The 20,185-nt window shown below is 39.2% G+C and overlaps 2 protein-coding genes across 2 annotated transcripts in view; one reads left to right on the plus strand and one right to left on the minus strand.

Moving 5' to 3' along the window:
• Positions 1-14,146, minus strand: part of LOC111864155 (LIM domain-containing protein jub) — a 103,639-nt gene extending 89,493 nt beyond the window's left edge. The window contains exons 1-2 of the mRNA XM_023851208.2: positions 11,765-14,146; positions 3,199-3,289 (exon numbers count right to left, since the gene is read on the minus strand). Of these exons, the coding sequence (XP_023706976.1) occupies positions 3,199-3,289; positions 11,765-13,618 (1,945 nt within the window). The 5' untranslated portion in view covers positions 13,619-14,146. The remainder of the gene's footprint in view (positions 1-3,198; positions 3,290-11,764) is intronic.
• A 3,762-nt stretch (positions 14,147-17,908) lies between these two features.
• Positions 17,909-20,185, plus strand: part of LOC111864152 (RNA-binding protein 39) — a 35,627-nt gene continuing 33,350 nt past the window's right edge. Inside the window, exon 1 of the mRNA XM_023851205.2 lies at positions 17,909-18,076. The gene's annotated coding sequence lies outside the window, so the exon portion shown is untranslated. The remainder of the gene's footprint in view (positions 18,077-20,185) is intronic.

Below are 20,185 nucleotides of genomic sequence, written 5' to 3' on the forward strand. Positions count from 1 at the left end.
ATATTTAAAGAATGGTTTGATTTTAAATTCGTGCCTCAAGTTCGTGACCATCTAAAATCCCAAGGCCTACCTGAGAAAGCTGTGCTCCTCATTGACAATGCGCCCTCACATCCTAACGAAAGTCTCCTGAGGTCAGATGATGGAAATATTTTTGTGAAATATTTTCCTCCTAATGTTAGCGCACTTATCCAACCAATGGATCAAGGAGTTATCTCAAGTATGGAGAGAATCTACAGATCAAATTTGCTACAAAAGTACATCAATGAAGGCAATGATCTGACGTGTTTCTGAAAGCCTTTTCAATGTTAGATGCCATATACGAGATTTCAATAGCGTGGGATACAGTAAAGCCATCTGAATTGAAAAATTCATGGATGAAACTGATGCCTTTCATCACTAATCAACATGACAAAATCCATGGATTCACTGGATTCAGTGAAAATGAGATAGCCATAGAATTGACAAAATTGGCTAACCAAGTTCATGGCGGTGAAGAAGTCAACAAGGAAAATATAAGAGAGTGGTTTGACTGTGACTCGTGTGAGCTGGGCTTCGAAATGGTAAGCAGTGACAAAATCGCAAGTTCAGTGGGGGTGCAGCCAGAAGAGCGGGAAGGGAGAATGCGGAAGAGGTGGACAGTGCTGCTAGTAAGAAAATATCACATGGTGCTGCTCTTAATCATTTGGAATCCTTACTAGACTATCTTGGGAGTGAAGAGAACAGTTTATTAAGTGACAAGCTAAAATTACGTAGGCTTCGTACAGAAACATGTGAAAAGGAAAATGCCGCTAAAAAGCAAACGACAATATTAAATTTTTTTAAGTGTTAAGTGTGAATATTTGTAAAAAGTGTTGGATGTTGTTGAACACTGTGATTGAGATAACTAATTCATACTTCAGTGTAATGTAAAAAATAAGTATTAAATAGGCCGTGAGACAACATAAAAATGAGGTTTAATAAATTTAAATACATGTAGGCCTATAGTAGTGTCACGTGTTGTGCTATGGAGGACACCCCCTCACCCTGCCAGTGGTGACGTAACACTTTCAGAGCATTGCCGTTGCTATGGTAATAGGCAGGTCAATACCCTCCCCCTCTCCCCCCCCCGCCAGCGGTGACATGCCGAGCGGAGCCGAAGTGAGCTGAATCCAAGCACACTGGTCGCTACACAAAGCGAGTAAACAGTTAAACAGTGGTTGCTAGAGACGACGGTAATAATCAGCAGTACCCATTACGTAACACGGGACGCCGCAGTTGCTACGTAGCCGTAAACAAGTCTCGGCAGGGAAGCCCAGCAATGCCAGTAAACATGCGACTAGGCAACAAGGAAGCAAGGCATTTTCCTGTTGTCCGGCTGAGGTTTTATAAGAGAACTACACTGCCTACGAAGTCAGTTAAAGTGTAGCAGCCTATGAAGCGAGTTAAAGTGTAGCAGCCACCGAAGACAGTTGGCATCTAGCAGCGGTAGCAGAAAGAAGAATACTGGAACGTGTGACTGGAAGTGATAGCGTGAGAAGCAGATGCTTGGCTCACAAGAGAAATAATTGGGAGTGTGTGATAGAGTGACACTTGTATAGCTCCCCTATCCTACTGTGAACATGTGTAGACTACTGAGGACAGAGTGGACAGATTTGTGTGTAGGGTTTGTAAAGTGTATAAACCCGTAACATTGTTGTAATTAATTGTAGCTGAGACTTGTAGGTTGTTAAATAAACCAATTAACAATCTGAACGACGTCTTCAATGGCAAAACACATTACAGTATTATGAAGGTACAGTATTACAGGACTACATTTAATAAAATTTGTCTTAACCCGGTTTTCGATTAATCATGATTTCCATCCCCACCATTATCCCAGATAATTGAGAGTTGAGTGTATGACATTTTATTTGGTGCACTGGCTTATACACTAGTATGGCTGAGCTGGGCCAGCTCAGTCAGTAGTGACTGGATATGGCTGGATGACATGAATTAAATTTCCAGAAAAGGCTTGTACTTTTTTGTTCACCATCACCTCTAGACCAATTCTCGGACTTAGCCAGCCTGCCATTCACTGAGTATTGAGGCCTTTTCTTTGAGGGAAAAGCATATGGGGTTATAAACTTTATCTCATTTCTCAAAAAAGCTGTGGACAAAAAATTAGTACATCACATAAAATATAGATCTCAATAAGATCTACAAATTAAGTTTTGAAAATCTGTTATGATAAACCTATCAAAACACATGGTATCACATCCCACCAGACAGTAAAGCCACTGCTGCCAGTACCTCAAATCGCATATGGTAAATACATAATATAACAATGGGAAAAAATAATTTCTGATTCAACAGACTCATGGATGTCAAGGCCAAGATTAAGGCATGCACAGTTGAGAATTTAGATAGGAACTATAGAAATAGGAACATCTATATCCTATCAGACAGTCAAGCTGCAATTAAAGCACTTGGTACACACCAAATCACTTCAAAATTGGTTTGGGACTGCCACCAATCCCTCACACAACTGGCCAAACATAACAGAGTTCAACTGATGTGGGTGCCAGGTCATCAGGGTACTGCTGGAAATGAAACTGCAGATCAGCTGGCAAGAGCAGGATCTGAACAGCCGTTCATAGGACCTGAACCAGCTTGTGGCATCTCAACTGGAGTTTCCAAAAAAGCGATCAGGGACTGGACTGAGAGAAATCATAAAACATGCTGGGAATCCATAATTGGACCCAAACAGGCAAAGGGTTTTATAGCAGGACCCTCTGCCAGAAGAACGAAGGATCTGTTGAGATTAAACAGAGATCAACTAAGATGGGTGGTAGGATTACTTACTGGACACTGTCACCTAAAAGAACACCTTTTCAAGTTGGGACTGACAGATAACCCAACTTGTGAAAGGTGCCTACAAGGAAATGAATCAGCCACACATCCTGTGTGATTGTGAGGCCATAGCTTATTTAAGATTTTGTCACTTAGGTCAGTTTTTTATGGAACCAAATGACTTCTATGATGTCCCCATAAGCAGGGTGTAAAAGTGTAGGATTAATAATGGGCTAATCCAAGGGGAAGCACAATAGATCATTGAATGTCACAGTGTGGGAGCCGGTTTTTATGGCCCACCCCATACATATATACATACATATACATGTAAAGCACAACACAGGACATGTTTACTCTTCTAGTAAAGAAAATTCAAGAACAGTAGCTTACCAAAGTATTCTCCTTCTTCTTCCTGCTTCTCCATTTCCTCTTCCAGCTGACGGGTCAACTCCTCAATTTTTCGTTCAGCTTCTGTTGGACCCTGAAAACAAATTACAACCACTTATAAACACTTCTATCAAGTTATTACAACATTCCTTGGCAAACTGAAGATAAAGACTTCAGTCCACCTTCATGAAACCCTCTAAATATGCTGGCAACATGTTGTCTGCATGTGTTTGGGATATACCTGAAATAAATCCCTGACTGGAACAATGGCTATACTGACTGTGGTATTCTGAATTTTTTCAGCCTCTCCAGGTGAATGCTTAAATAATACTTTCACCTTTTGAGATGGTATTTATATGGACCACTGCTCTGCCCACACTGACCACTTCAGTTTGCAATGATGGTACTTTGTAAGGTCCCAGCCAATTTTCATGTTCACTTTTCTTTTGTTGATGGAAGGAGTTTTAAATATGGATTTGTTGCAAACTGCGAACCTCACTGTTCCCAGATTTACAAGAAGGTGAATTAAGTAATACTCCAAACGATATTACTAATCTTTTGTATGTCATAATATTTATAATGCAATTGCAATGTTACCATGCTCTTATTACATTATACTTTTATTAATGTTAAGATACTGCCACATATTTATTGGTTATACTGTATAACAAATCTTTAACAACTGCTGCCATCAGATATATTAAACTTTGGTATTGCAGAATGATTATAAATTCCATTTAATGAGGAAGGTTAGGGGAAGTGATACTGGCCTATTATAGCATATCTGCTGACTAACACATTGCATGAGATGGGTACAGATTCCAACTACACTGCATAATATTTGAACACATTTGTTTTTCATTTTTTTCTTCTTAGACAACAGTGGAATGTGGTGATAGTACAAAGAAAGTTAAAGAAGATTAAGAAGACCTGAGGTATTAATTTTCATATTAAACTGATTCTGACTCTACTTTAAATTAAAAACTATTGCTCGAAGACAAAAGCACATACCCACCAAATAATCTGAGTTCATAAATATGGCTACTTCAATCAATCACTCTTTTATTTTGCATGAAAATCAGATTCTATATAGACTATAAGCATATGAAATGTACAGAGATGAATAAATATAACAATTTAATAACTTGACTTTTTTAGATTTAAAGTTTCAGTTTAAGGCTTAACATCTCCCCCATTCAGTGGAATCACTTGAAATGGAAGGTACACTCCCACTTCAGACTGCATGGCACTGAATATAATGTCTGGCAATTAAGGAAATACACAGATATTTTGGTGCAGCAAATGACAACCACTTGTTTGTGTATGCTGACTCATTTGACTGTACCACTTAGTAGTCATTCGTTAAACAGTTACTGTGATTCAGTTCATCTTATGTCTTGTGGTTATGGTAAGTGTTTTTTTGGCATAAACTTCCATTTACCAGAGACACAGGTGATAAATTAAGAAAACAGAGTGAACTTCAAATTTCTGGTGAAAATGGGAGAAAAATTATGCAGCCAAAAGCTACAAAATGTTTCAATATTTTTATGGAAAGGAATTAACTAGTAGAACACAAATTCTTGTATGAGTGAAGTGATATCAAAATACAAGAAAACACATTACAGGTGATGAAAAATACAAAAGTCTGGCATATTTAAGAACTGATACAATTATGGAAAAACTTACTGAAATACTCAGAAATTATGTAAACTAAAATTAAAATTTAGAGTGAAGTTAATATCTTCACAAATGAATCAGGGTCAAAGGGTAATTACAACAGTGTCTCTTTCTGTGGTAATAAATAAGTAAGTAATACTCAGAATGACTGGGTTTTTGGACTTTTTACATCATCAGGTATTCTAGAAAATAGAAAACATGACATTTCACTGGACTGAGGTTAGCTCGTAGGTGTCTTCCTCCTCCCCCACTTGAGGACAGAAACAGATCCGGTTTCCAAAACGTTGTTTTATTTTCTAGAATAGTGGATGATGGAAAAGGTCCAAAAACCCGGTCATTCCGAGTGTTACACTTCATCATCAGAACCCCTTAGAATCTAAGTAAGTAGTAATATACAAGTAAGTAACTGGTCCAGTGATTAACGTATATTAATTTCAACACATTTTAGATACATATCTGTAAGAAGCACAAAATAGTGATGTTGGAACCAACAAATACCAAGACTTTAATATCACCTTGTCTAACTTATCTCGTTTCTACAATACTTTGACATATAATGCTGTGTAACCATTAACTCCCAAACTAAACATCACAGAGAAATAAAATTTTTAAACATTCTATTACAAAACTATCATACCTGTACTATCTTTGCATTCCAGGATAACGCTATATCTTGTTTAAACACACGTATCAATCTTGGACACCTCATGGCATAACACCTCATCAGCAACTTGAAGGGGCCAAATTAGTATAATACCATATCAGGCATACCAATATCTGTGATGACTCATTATGTGAAACAAGCTTAACAACATTAAGGTATTAAAAAAATGTTAATTTGCCATGAACAAGATATTTATCTTTAGAAAAAAACTGTTCAATATTATTATGCATACAAGATTTAGAATTAAGTAAATTCAGGGCTTGAGGTGGGGCGGGATGCGGCAGGATGGCATCCCGGTTCTTTTCTAAATGGCTTAAAAGCATCCCGTTACTTCTTTGGCAGTAAATGCAATGTACAATACCTTTTCTGTTGTTGTTGTTATCTGTTTCATGGTTGTACAGGCTACTACCCTGCGTCATCTAACTAAATTTTGCTTTTGTGTGATACTGTTTGAAGCACCCGAGAATGCACAGTCCCACATCACATTTCTCGCACTTCGTCTGAACACGTTTCCTCTTTCCACGTGCAGAACAAACACGGCATTTCATTCTCATGGCAAAAGAGGTCAGCTAGTGATGTCGATTGGCCTCCTCTAGACGAAATATTGTGGATGACAGAGCAGGAGGTCGACCTAATGGGCGTTGTGGTTGGGAGTGACACATTACAGCATGTTCCAGCATGTTGTGCATAAGGGTAAGATGAAAGTCCCTATGTGACAGTTTCGCACCGCAGGATGATAGCAGGATGAAACTGTTCAGAATCGTCAGATCCAGTAAATGGAAGACGCTTGTTTGGCAGCAATAAGGGTTTTTCAAAGAGTGTAGGGGGCAGGCAATTTTCCTTTGTATCAACTTCCGCCAAATACCCTGAATAAGCTGAGAAACTTGTGAAGACAGAAATATATAGGCTTATGGCCAGCATACTTTTATGGCATGGGGTTTCTGCTAACAAGCCCAAGTGTTACAAACAGGAAAGATTTTATACTGCAGAACTGTTGTGTGTAGGAGCGGAAAAATTGTATACTGCAGAACTGCTGTGTGAAGAATTTTTTAGTTAATTCCATTCATTTATTATAAAAATTGTATTAGATAGAGCAATTCCAAATACAACGCTCAAGCGCTCTAAGTGGAACTGGCATTTAAACGTAGAGCAGAAACGTGGATTTAAACCCCTGCAAGCAGCGGGCATTTAAATAAACCCCGGTCAGCTAGCTTTACCTGCGTTTCAAAACTCCGGAGGTTAAGGGTTAAGGAAAGATTCACTTTCGTATTCTTAAGACCGATAATAAATTATACAATGTCGGAAACAGTTTGTCCTTCTCTTGCCTTGCATCCCATCCCAATGCGGAGGTGGCCNGGTACAGGCTGTATTCTCACATCCGGTAATACATATATAAACTTGTAGAATAATGTGAGAACCCATCCCATTTAAGCGATGGGTCAGACGTTTACAGTAAATAATCACAAAAGTTTCTGTTGTTGATGACATGTCCCAGCTGTAAGGACACACATATTTTATTCTATTCCAACCAATGGGAATTTAGCCAGAAATTTTAGTGGGGGGGGGGTTCTTGGGTTGATCCTTGCTTTAATGACAGAAACTGTACGAAATGTTATTTTAGTTCAGCATCAGTTTTCACTTATCGGTGAAAATGGAGAAATGGATAATTCGCAGTAAGAAACCCAAGTTAAGTGAAAGTGGCAGTAATGAACCGTGTGCTACTGTAAGTAAAAGTGAAACAATCATAAGTTCCATCCACTGCAACGAAGATGAAACCACCATATGTGTGAATACAGCTGCAATAGATAACAGCGTGACTCAAAATCAGGTGCATGAAAATGACGTTAATTATTTCCCTAATATCTGGACACAAAATCAATGGCTAGAAAAATTGAAAATATACGAGTGGTTGACAATTAGTAAACAAGGGGTAGGCTGTACAACATGTAAATCAGTGGGAACTCTAGGGCCTGCAAAAACACAAAGTTTGAAATTATCTAGTGAGTGGTGTGAAGGTAGGGTCAAGGAATATGGTGAAACAAAAGAGAAGAAACAACAGTCGATTAGGAAGAAACTGTCTTGTCATAAACTATCGGCAGCTCATGTTAAAGCTAGTGACATTTTATGCCTTGCTAAAAAAGAAACAATTGAATGTCTGAAAAACACAAGAAAAACAATACGTTACAACTTGTCGCATATTTAGGACAGCTTATCAAATAGCGAAAGTGAACCGTCCTATGACAGATTTAGCAGCTTTGATTGATTTACAAGAACTAAATGGTTTAGCTATAGGGCGTATCTTGCAGTCTAATCATGTGTGCACTGATATTTGTGATCATATAGCAGATGAAATGAGAAACTTGTTAAATATATTATTGATAATGATCTTAGGATAGGTTTCATGATCGATGAGACTTCTACTCGAAGTAAAAAAGAAGCTCTTGTAATCTGTTTACATTGCAAACTGCCTGATTCCATGGATGCACGTAGTTATTTTTTTGATATAGTGGAATTAGAAAATACTACAGCTGCAACGATCAGGGACACCTTTCTCAACAATATCAAGAGTAACAGATTTCACAGTGACTTTTTATCACGAAATTGGATTTCATTTGCTTGTGATGGGGCCTCTAATTTACTTGGAAGGCATGCAGGTGTTGCACAACTTTTGCTCCAAATGTATCCTCAACTGATTGTTTGGCATTGTAGTAATCACCGATTAGAAATAGCGGTGAATGATACAGTATGGGAAATGTCAATAGTGTGCCACATGCAATCATTTTTTGATAAACTCTATTCCGTTTACAGCGTGTCTCCAAAGAACAAATCTGAATTAGAAACTGTTGCTGCACAACTGAGTATGAGATTAAATACCATAGGACGAGTGTTAGGAATGACATGTTGGATATCGTCTAGTGTGCGGTCTGTGACAGCCATGTGGAATAATTACCCTGCTCTTTATAAGCATTGTCACAATGCGCCTGTAGACCCAAAACGCACGGGAAGGGAGAGAGCTCAATATTCTGGGCTGAAAAGAAAACTAAGCGACGTAAACTTTGTTCTAAATATGGGACTTCTGTTCGATGCTTTAACAGAACTTGAACACCTGTCTTTAAAATTACAAGAAAAGAAAATCACATTGCCTGAAGCACATCATTTAGTTCTTGTTAAGTATCATGTCTTTCAGTCCATGTCAAATAATCCAGGTGAATATTATTCTGAAGTTCTAATGGCTGCTGATAAATTAGAATTTAAAGGAGTTGGCTTAGAACATGGAAAAGTGCAGAAGATTAGTGAACAACAATTCTTTCAGAAATTAAGTGACAATATAAACACCCGAACGTTCACCACTAGAGCTTCACACGAATCCACTGGGAGTAGTAACACAACATGGTCAAACAGGGACAAATACAGTCAGTTACTGGACAACTTGAAAATAATGGATAAGGCTAAGTGGGTAAAATGTCAAGATCCATGTTTTGCTGATAAGAGATTAGGGAACTCACTGAGTCATTTATGGTGTGTAAGAAAACTTCAGTTCATGGATTCCATGAATATTACATGAATATAATGAATGGTGACGACACGTATCCTGATAAACTAAAGCCGTTGATTGCAGCTGCAAATACTATTATTATTTCAACTGCAGAGTGTGAGTGTGCATTCAGCAACATGAACAACATTATTTCAACCATCTGAAGCTCGATGCTTTTAAAAACAGCATCTAGTTTAATGTTTATTTAATCAGTGGGACCACCTCTTAGTGCTTTCGATGCAGAATATTACGTAAAACAATGGCTAAAGAAAGGACGTCGACATGCAGATTACCAGTCTTGTGCAGCCCCCGCTGATAGAAGATCAGTGACTTCAGAAAGCAATGAAAACATCTGGAAAATATTCTAAAGATAAGTACTCGTAATGCATGTGTGACTTTATTTTAACGCATGCCATTTAAACTACTGTAATATGTTCGTAGGTCTTAGATGGAACACAGACTATATACATCACTTGGTATATTTTCATAATTTATGTCTATGAATTAAAAGGGGAAAACCATCCCGGTTCTACTTTCATTCCACCTCAAGCACTGAGTAAATCAACATTTTATGTTAAACATAACATATGAACACTCATTATAATCAACACCATGGATGCCTAAGTCTTGGTTTTTTAACAATGCTTTCTCAACTGCAATGGTTATACAGTACCAAACGGGAAGATGATTTGTGTGTCCATAATGTGGACGTGTCTGTCCCATTATTGTCTTGACATCTGTCTGGAGGGACAAAGAAACCTACATTAAACCTCAGAGAAAACTGGTTTCCAGGCTGGGATCTCCACCTACCGAATATGAAGAAGGAATATACAGCATGGTTTCTGTCTGCCTCAGTGAACATGTTCATGTGTCAGCATGTGAGCACATACACACAGGTACAAAAAGCCCAGACTCAGATCTAGTACATTTTAACACCTTCCAAAAAACGAGAAAGCCTAACAAAACCTGGATTAATTCACAAGTTATTTTGCATTCTGTATTAATAGATGGGGTTATGTAATATCATATGCGATTCATGAGAAAGTCTTAGAATACAAGAACATACCCTATTTAAAAGTACTGGGTAGCTAATCTAAGAAAGTGGTGATCAAGCATGGGCATTTGTTTATGCCATTATGTTATACACAGAATTAAATTTAACAGTGAACATAATGTAGTACCAAACAAGCCTGCACAGTTAAAGGCCAAAAAAACTAACTCACAATGGAATCACTGAATGGAATCCAAGCAGTCTTAGCTCTTTGGCTACTTACATACAGTTGCCAAGCCATGCAGTGTTTTTCCAAAAGCATAAAAATTAAAGTACTTTAATGGCTAAAAAGTGTATATGTTATGACAGTTCAGTTCTGATTAGTGTTTCTGTTATTCTTCCTTTATTTTACACTTAGAAAAGGCTGGCTAAAGGTACTATGTCCATGTATATTCACCCTAACAATGTTTGAACAAACTGATGGATTTCTGTGAAAGTCAGTGCATACATATCACAACTGAAGGCCATCTCCGAACTTTTCAATTTCCTTCCATCGATAACATCAACAACGTAGCCACATGAATGAGCTTGAAACAAAACTAGTACAACTTCATGTTGGGCCCTGAAATTTGGTGCAGTATTAAAATACTACAGGCACGTTGTGTGAAATCCTCCAGAATATTGTCATGTGTCACAGTGACTTGGATGGGTAATTGGATTTATTGGATATAATATGTGTGATTAAGAGAACTTGTAACTGAAGTGCTAATAAATTCAATCATCCAAATTAGAACCCATTATTTTTGTCATGCATAACCCACTACACATGACAATATATATAGCTAATACACATGCAGCTTATGCCAAGATCATACTTTCATAGCATACAGAGCACGGTGACCATATGAAATCTATATTTAACTTTCAGTTTAATGGCAGTAACTAAGAAACAACTGAAGCTGTATATGTATAATTTTGTTGGCACACAGACCATAAATGCACCTACAAATACAGTATAACACTGTCTTTTTTAATGGATTGGAATACTTTTTCTTTTTATTAACTTATAACACTGAAGCCTTTGAAAGAAATTAGAACATTTTTCTGGACCTTGTTTTTTAATCATGAAGAAATATTTATAAGCTAGAGGTCACTGAGCCAAATTAACAGACGTTTCCTGCCCAACAGCAGTCTCTAATACCTCTGGTCGATGGGGGAAGCATTATAGATCCCTCTCAGCTAGTAGAGCCGGTCTCGCTGGCTGGGCGGGACTGATGGTAAGCACCAGTACCGGTAGGATATAGAGACTGGTAGAAATCATAGAGGGAAGCACAATGGACCAATACAGGTCTCAGTGCATGGGGAAATCCACCCTCTCCAATAACTAACTAACTAACTAACTAATATTTATAAGCTAAGTAATATTTGCAGGTATAAGTGACTTTGGAGCATGACAGTTTATACCTTGAAGAAAGCAGTCTTCTGAGATGTGGCACTGTGTAGATGTGGTGTTAACTGACATTTTGGAGGAACGTGTCGCCTTCATCTTCAGGGTAGAAGGAAAAATAGGAATCTTACATAGTTTATACCTTGCTCTGTACTTTTAACACTAAATGAAACATAACCTGGAAGAAGATTTGGACAGGAAAGGACCAAACCTCCATTGTAAAATAAATGTACTAACTGGCTCACATATACTCACCATGGGGCGGGGTGGTGTCACATTATAAGGCAGAAGCGTCTTGCCACTTACAATCTTCATCTTGGTGTTGCTGTTACTACCTGCTAGAGCAAGACATGGGCTTGAACAGGGATTACAGGCTGTTTCCGCACTCACATACACTGCACTGGCAACACCAGAAGAAGCACTTCGCTGATAGCTGGTTGCAAGTTGCACCTGTGTGTTGTTGCCACCAGTCATAACCACATAGTCTCCTCCACCAACTGGTGTTGCTTGACAGTAGTTACCAACTGGCTTCTGTATGGCAGGTTTGTTGGGTGATCCTGGCACCATGCAAGAACTCACAGCTGCATGTGTAGTGCTGTACATATGAGTTACTGGGAATGGTTCCATCTCTGACAGTTGACCCATAGGAACACTGTTTGCAATGTTCTGGCTTGAACCACTGTTTGGATAATGTGAGCCTTGAACACTAGAGGCAATGTTCCCAACAAATTGCTGGTTGTGAGAATTATTTGGTATGTTCTGGCTGGTTCCACTCCCTGGGTAAGGAGGAGGTGGTTGGAGGTTATTTCCACGAGGAGAGACAAGCTGTGGTGGTGAGGCTGGACTTGAAGATCGTGATCGTGAAGTGGCAGACACAGGACAGTAATTTGATGGTGCTGACTGCCTGTGTTCACCATACACAGCTACCTGGGGTCCTGGCTTTGCAGGCTCGTGGTTCTGTGTGGGCTTTAGACCAAACTGCAATTCTTGAATATTCTCGTATACGGGAGGAGCCTCATATGGAGGAAAGTCTTTGGGTGCAGATGAAATGAACTTCGTACCTGCTGGAACCTGAGGCTGGGCCTTACGATACCCTGACTCATAGTGTACACCATCACTCATTGCTCCCAAGCTTATATGGGGGCCAGAATGTTTTGACTCCTGTGAACCTAGGCTAGACTGAGGACTGGCCATATGTTGTGGCAGTGGATGGTAGTATGGAGGCTGAGGTGTACGATTACTTCCATAATAGTCAATATTCTCATACACTGGAGAGTTGTAGTTCTGAGTACTGCCCACTAAGCTAGTGCGTGGACTGTTGGAATGTTGTGAATCCTTGCTGGAACCACTCAAGCTATGGCTAGGGCTTGCAGCACCATGTTTACTTCCATAAGTACAATGATATTTGCCACCACAATCGGTTGAAGTTTGTGCCAAACCATTTTGATGTCCTCTGTTTAATGGACACTGACCCTCTGCTGTGGGTTTGTTTGTTAAGGAAACAATACTTTCTACTTGCTTTGGAGTAGCAAATTTTGATGCAGCAATGATGTTACCTCTCTCATATATCTTATAGTCTGCTGACAAGTTCTTTACTGGTACAGCTCCTGATCCCTCTACAATAAAACTTTCAATAGCACCAACTGTGTGTTTGCTGTTGTCTTGCTGACGATAAGTAGCACTCTTATCTTGTATGGACCGGACTGGAGATGTAATAGTACTAGCTGGTAGTGATTTTGAACCACTGGTTGCCACTTCACCTGCTGGGGAAGTACTACCTCCGACCCCAGACACTGTTATACTTGACAGTGATCTTCCCTGACTGTCAACTGACTTTGGTATTATACGTCCGTAACCCGACTCAGAAACAATTACACGATGACTGCTTCTGTCACTGAAAATTTCGGAATCGATGTTCGAATCCTCACTGATGCGCAGATAGCTCAATTTCTGTAAGTATGGGTCCATTCCACTTGTATCGTAGTTGCTGCTTCCTACTGTAGGCATGTAATTTTTACTGCTCTCTTTACGACGCGCTTCAAACAAGCTCAAGTCTTTGACAATCCCCGTTGTATCTTTAGCAATGTCTTCATCAAAAGAATTCTCCATTGTTTTCCTCCCATCAAATGCAGATTCATTAGCGACTGTCAGCAACGAAATAGTACTTCGTTTGTTTAAAAAATGAATGAGGATGAAACCATACGGATATTACAGTATTTCAAAACCCAATTCAAATCTGACAGCACGCCATTCACACCCACTTACGAATACAACAAAATATAATCAACACCTGCACCTACAACACACCTGCATACTAAATTCGGCTCAAACAACTGAGAAAGTAGTACGACGATATATTCGGATAACACACTGGGAACATCAAAAATACCATGAAAAAGTAATTCCTTATACATCGACAACAGTTTACAACTATCCAGCAATTATTTTCCGTAACTCCTAGATGATCCAGTAGAACCGTATAAAGAAGTAGTTGTAATATCAGTTCGCAGGAACCTAAGTTTTTCAAATGTCGGGCATAATGCTCCAGTTGAGACCTCTTCAAACTGATGTAATGGCGGAATCTTCAAACTGCAACTTCAGCCAATGATGTTCCTAAGCTCTATAAAACGTACCTTGAAGACTTACGGAAGAATGAAAGTATAACTCCACTATTCTTAACCTCCGCTCCAGAATAATATGAATGTTTCAGATCTTGCAGGAGAAGACCACTTCTGCTGTGATAAGAAAGCATTACTTAATAACACTACTACATTATAAACATTAATATTTTAATATCTCAACATATAATTTTATATGTTGGCATTGAACAGAAGACAAATCCACAGTGATCCAGAGACAACCATTACTTAAAAACACCACAACAAATCAAATGTTTCATTAATTTAGTGTTTACTGTATTTTAATGTTTTGCATTTAGTTTTATACACTGACATTAACATTGAAAATAAAGTATGTACCTCACCAAATTGTAAACATTGACCAATGTAGGGGAACAAATAGCAAAGTCAAGAGTGAATGTAAAAACTGTGCCATAGGGATCTGTTGCCAGATGGCAACTGTGAGATGAGCGACTATGAACAAAAACAAGGGCATGGTGTTTTCTGTACGGTTTGCTAAGCAACAGCTGAATAGCAACAGACGAATGAAGTTTTCTGTGCAATCTACGACGAGATGTTATAAGCAAAAGAGTTAGTGAGAGTTAATCAGTGGAGTGGATTTTAGTGAGTTGGTTGGTGAGTAAGTGAGTTAGAGGACTGCTGCAGTTCAGTCTTTGTGAGCTGCAGCTGTTAAAAGCTGGTAGCTGAGACACGAGGCCAGTTCAGGAACCCAGAGGTAGGGGAATGTTGGAAATTGGAAGCTACTACCAAGCAACGGCTAGTGAAGATGTGACTGTGGATGTGTGTGTAAGTGTGTGTGTGTGATAGTAAGGGCGGGGGCACACCAAGGAAACTAGGAACCGTAACGCAAAAACGATTTCGGATAATTGTTATCAGCCTGAGTCGAACACATGTTAATGAACAGAGCAGCGCAAATTGAGGAAACGGGAACGAAACTCGCGGAGAAACTGAGAAACTAATTTCCAGGCAGTGGAGAAGGCCAATCTTCTCACAATTGCGTTGCCACATGGCTCCTAGTATCAGCTGTTCCGTAAGGCCGTACGCACACCAAGGAAACTGGAAACCGCAACGCAACCGCGGTTTCCGAGAAAAATCGCCGATTTCAAGCAGGCAACTGGTTTCCAGATCAGCAGGCGTACACTGAGGACACTTAGGCCGGGCGCAAATCAAGGAAACTGGCAACCGAAACGCAACCGCGAGATCCGAGAAATATCGCCGATTTCAAGCAGGTAACTGGTTTCCAAATTAGCAGGTGTGCAGTTAAGAAACTTACGTTCGATTAGTTGCTCACATCATCTCAAGCGGGCGTATTTGGCCGCCAATTTCGTGCACTTTTCTTCTTCAATGTCAGATAATAATATTGTTGCTGTAATGATATGGTGGTGATTGAGACGGCGTAAGAGGAGAAGACAGGAGAAAAGGAAACATTGGGTGCATCCATTCTTTCGCTACAATTTAAACTCAGGTATTTATATTGTTGCGAAAAAACTTAATCAGGATATAGAACTGCTCAAATAATTTCACAGAATGAGCATTGTAAGTTTTTCTTTAGTAGTGGATATTGTAGGATCTCAAATTAGTAGACAAGATACAAATTTTCCTACAGCTGTGTCAGCAGAACCATTGGCAAAATTATAGTTTTGTATATTACCATTTTTATGTTTTGGGCGGCAGACAAAAAGACAAAAGGTTCTGGACTGAATGGTACCAAGAATTACCCGAATTCAATCTCCTCTTAATTTCCTCCTCAATCAGGTTTTGGTTTGTTATCGTCGTTCCCAAATATCTTACCTGTGCCACATTTTTTAAACATATTGTGACATATAAAACCGTTGTTGGGCAACGGGATATGGGACGAGGTTTCCCAACAGTAAGGAAAGCGGTGTTATCCGTGCCGTACCGAGCCAAGCCGAACTGAGCCGAGACCAGCCGAAGCACGCTGGTTGCTATGCAGCGTTTCCCAGCAACGCCTCTGCAAACACGGCGACTACGCAACAGTGAAGCGAGGTGTGTCTTCCGCTGTCCGACTGAAGGTTTATAAGAGTAACTGGAATGCCTAAGGAATTCAGTTGAAGGTTGACAGTCGCCGAGTACAGCTGAAGCCTGGAAGGACTATAGCAAAAGGAGTACATGTGACACAGTGAATTATGTAAGTGTGGATAAAAGTGTACAATAAATATCCGTTAAATCTGAAGCGACGTGAAATTATTTGTCGCGTAACATAGAAAACACGTGACAATATATTACCTATCTTTATGTCATGATTTTTCTCTACATTTTGGTGACGAGATAGGAACATGTATTTAGTTTGCTCTGTGTTTACTTCTAGACCAACATCCTTGCTTGCGTCAGTTAAAGATTTTGTGTTTCTGTTTATGGTATCTATATTAACGCCCAATCGATTCACATCATTATCGACCAACAGTTGATGTGTCCCATTTAATTTCAGTCCCACCAGGTTTTCCTGGACCTTGCTAATGGCAAATTCTAAAGAAATGTTGAAAAGGAGTGGTGATAAATTATATCCTTGCTTTAGATCATTCTGGATATAGAAATGATCAGACAAATTTTTAGTTGGGTGGACAATATTATATTGAATCTTAGAGTGATGTGATGGGATGGTATGAATTGGATTGATCTGGCTCAGGGTAGGGATCAGTAGAGAGCTCTTGTGAATACGGTAGCAAACTTTTCGGTTCCATAAAATACTGGAAAGTTCTTCACTAGCTGAAAAATTGGCGGCTACTCAAGAAGGGCTCAACTCCATGAGTGAGTGAGTGAGTGAGTGAGTGTGTCAGTTGAAGAAAAACTACTGATTACTTAGAGGTGAAGACAGTTTATCTTTTTATAGATATACAAATTCTGCAGATCTTTAAGCAAATACAATACCACTGCTAGTAGTTTTTTCTTTACATTATTTATTACAATAAACTTGATGATCATGATGGAAAGCAGAGATTTTTGAGGGCAAAAGCACCTGGGAAATCAGCTGTCTGATTACTCCTTAACACCAGCAGGAGCAATTGCGTCTCAGTGGAGTTACATTAATTGAATTCAGCTGATGATTGTAAAGGATGAGGACTAACCCACTGATGACTTTTATAACAAAGCACTGGTCATATTGTAGTAGTTGTTTTCATTGTTTTAGCAGACATATTCTGTATTTTGATCCTGTTATAAGTTTTTGTTATATTATGTATATATTGTGACGTGTTATATGTCGTCCATTGCTGCGCAACGGCTACAATGGGAACACAAACTTCCTCGAAAATAATACATGGACATTGTTGAGTTCCACGGCGAAAAATCGAATACCAGCAGACCATTGTGTAGGAATATTCGTGACAACGAATTGTTGAAACAGCGAGAACAATGCATTTCGGCGGTAACAAACATAGAACACCAAGGCCTAGGGCATACCGAGGAAACTGTCAACCGCAGTTTCCGAGAATTGTTATCAGCCTGAGTTAAACACATGTTTCTGAATGGAGCAGCATAAATTGAGGAAACTACAGTGCCGTCTCCACGTTTTACGCTGCTCCATTCAGTAACATGTGTTCAACTCAGTATGAGTACAATTCTATGAAATTGCGGTTGCTAGTTTCCTCGGTGTGCCCTCGCCCACAGAATTCCCTGTATTTCTGTGGCAGATACCTGAACGTGGTTGCTAGGCAATGCGCCTCGCAGCAAGTATTTAAGCATGTAATCCGTGATTGGTCGGGTTAGTACGTTTTCTCCCTTTGTGAACGCAACCAAATGTATTGCGTAGCGTTATTTGTTTGTTGTTTCCGTGTTCTTGGTTGTGAAACCCCGATTGTAGAGTTCGATAATAAGTGGGATGTATTTGTAAGAAAGCTGAGGAAGGTTGTTTCATATTGCACTTGTATGTGCCCATTGTTTAATTAAGAAACAGACGTCTGAATAAGAGGTAATATATTTTACATTTTTATTAATTTGACATAAGTTGCATCATTTTCTTGAACTGCATGAAGGTAAGCCATTATTGCTGGGTCTTGGGATTTGAGGCGGATTGCATGTGTTTGAAACCTCCACTTCATTTATATATGGAAAGGTATTTATTTACGCTGTATGGTATTTAAATGTAATGTGTGGCTGTGGTGGGTTTCGTGAATGCAGATATCAGTAATTATTACGCTGCCTTACAACGGCGTACATAATGAAGAGAGCATATTTAATTTTCCCCTTCCTATGTGGCCGTCGAATCTGATTCTTTATCTGTAAATTTTTGGGTTTTCATTTGTAAAAAAATTTTGAAGAGTACCGTTTTCTGGAATGCGATGAAGTGAAGCCTAGGAGATGTATACACACTTTTAAGGTGGAACACAGGCTTCCTTCTCCAGGTATTACTTGCCTGGCCTACTCTTCGACTCAGAAGATGGTGACATTATGCATTTTTGCTGGACTTGTATCTTTATTTTCCAGATATCTTATTACCAGTACAATTTATAATTATTCTGTCCTTCATTTTATTAGTGAAGTTTAGTATGGAGAAAAGGGCAATAGTAAGTGTTAGTAAAAATAAAGATGTCTGTTCTTGCAGAGACCAATTTTTTGCTGCTTCTGAGCAGAATATTATCAACAATTCTGCCATATTAAGGAATACACTCATCAGTCAATGCTGGATTGGTTATGTACTTAGTGAGAAAAATAATTGGGAACTGTTGGTGGGTGGTTACGTGAAAAAGATAAAAGATGAAAAATATGATAAATTGGAGGAAGCATTAACAATATTGTTAGGGCAGTGATATGCTAAAAACAGTGTGTCATCAGGCAGTCATTAATGATATGGGAAATAAACAGGCGATGGGCATTGTAGACTTCATGATACATTAGTAGATGGCTACGCTGTGTAAACAGCATGTATTACAATGGACCACCTCTGCGGTCTAGTGGTCGGAGTTCCTGGCTACAGATCCAGAGGTCCGGGTTTGATTCCTTGCGCAACCAGATTTCCTGAGATGTAGTTGGTCTGGAACGGGGTCCACTCAGCCTCGTGAGGATAACTGAGGAGCTATTTCAAGGAAATAGTGGCTCCCGTCTAGAAAATCGAAATTAACGGCTGTGGGGATTCGTTGTACTGACCACGTGACATCCTCTATCCACTAAAGTGTGCACTAACTTTGCCGACAAGCGGCGGTCGCTCGGTTGGTATAGTTCTCTTGCGGACTACAAGCTGTGGAGTTTGTTTTCTTTATGTATTACAAGGAGAAGCAGCAGAGATAAATGCAGAAGCGGTTCAAGTAGTCTTTAAAAAATCATGACAGTATTATCATGCAAATCTATACCACGTGGGTGAAACTAAGATGTTCTGTAGAATGCAGCCTGGTGGGACAATCCTGAGGACGAGTAAAAGGCTGGAGGGAAACAAAAGCTAGAATTACCCGTGCATTTTTCTCCAGTTTGAATGGGAGTGACAAATGAATTATAACAGTGATTAAAGAATCTGCTAAACCACACTGCTTTCAGAATTTGTGTCATTCCAGTTATGTTAATTACAAACAGTATAAAGGTATTGATGACATCAGAATGTAGTGAGTGGTTGAGTGACTGAAGCAAAGAAATGAAAAAGGAAAAAATGCCAAGTTTTGTTACCAATAGACAGTGCGCCATACCACAGACACACAAATATCAGCACTGTGGGCTCGGAGTACTTTCATCAAATTATATTAGCAGTCTACAATATGTGGATGTTGGGTTTGTCCAAAGTTTTGAGTCACACTGACAGCACCAAGTAAGGAAGATTGTGGAGTGTATTAAGAGCACTTGAATTTATATGCTGCTGAAGGATACCCCATATTTAATAAATCTGGCTTGGGGAAAAGTTTCACCAGAAACTACCAGGAACTGCAAGGTACTTGGGATAGTGGCAAGTACACATCAGGTTCAAGGTGAAGATTCGGTTTTAGATGTTTGAAATGCAGTGTGTGATCATCCACCAGCTGCAGCACAGTGTACGTAGTAGAATTTATCAAGATAGATGCAGAGGATCATGTTGTTTCAGAAATGATTAGAGGAA

This window comes from Cryptotermes secundus, unplaced genomic scaffold (genome assembly GCF_002891405.2).
Source record: "Cryptotermes secundus unplaced genomic scaffold, Csec_1.0 scaffold1647, whole genome shotgun sequence".
NCBI lineage: Eukaryota > Metazoa > Arthropoda > Insecta > Blattodea > Kalotermitidae > Cryptotermes > Cryptotermes secundus.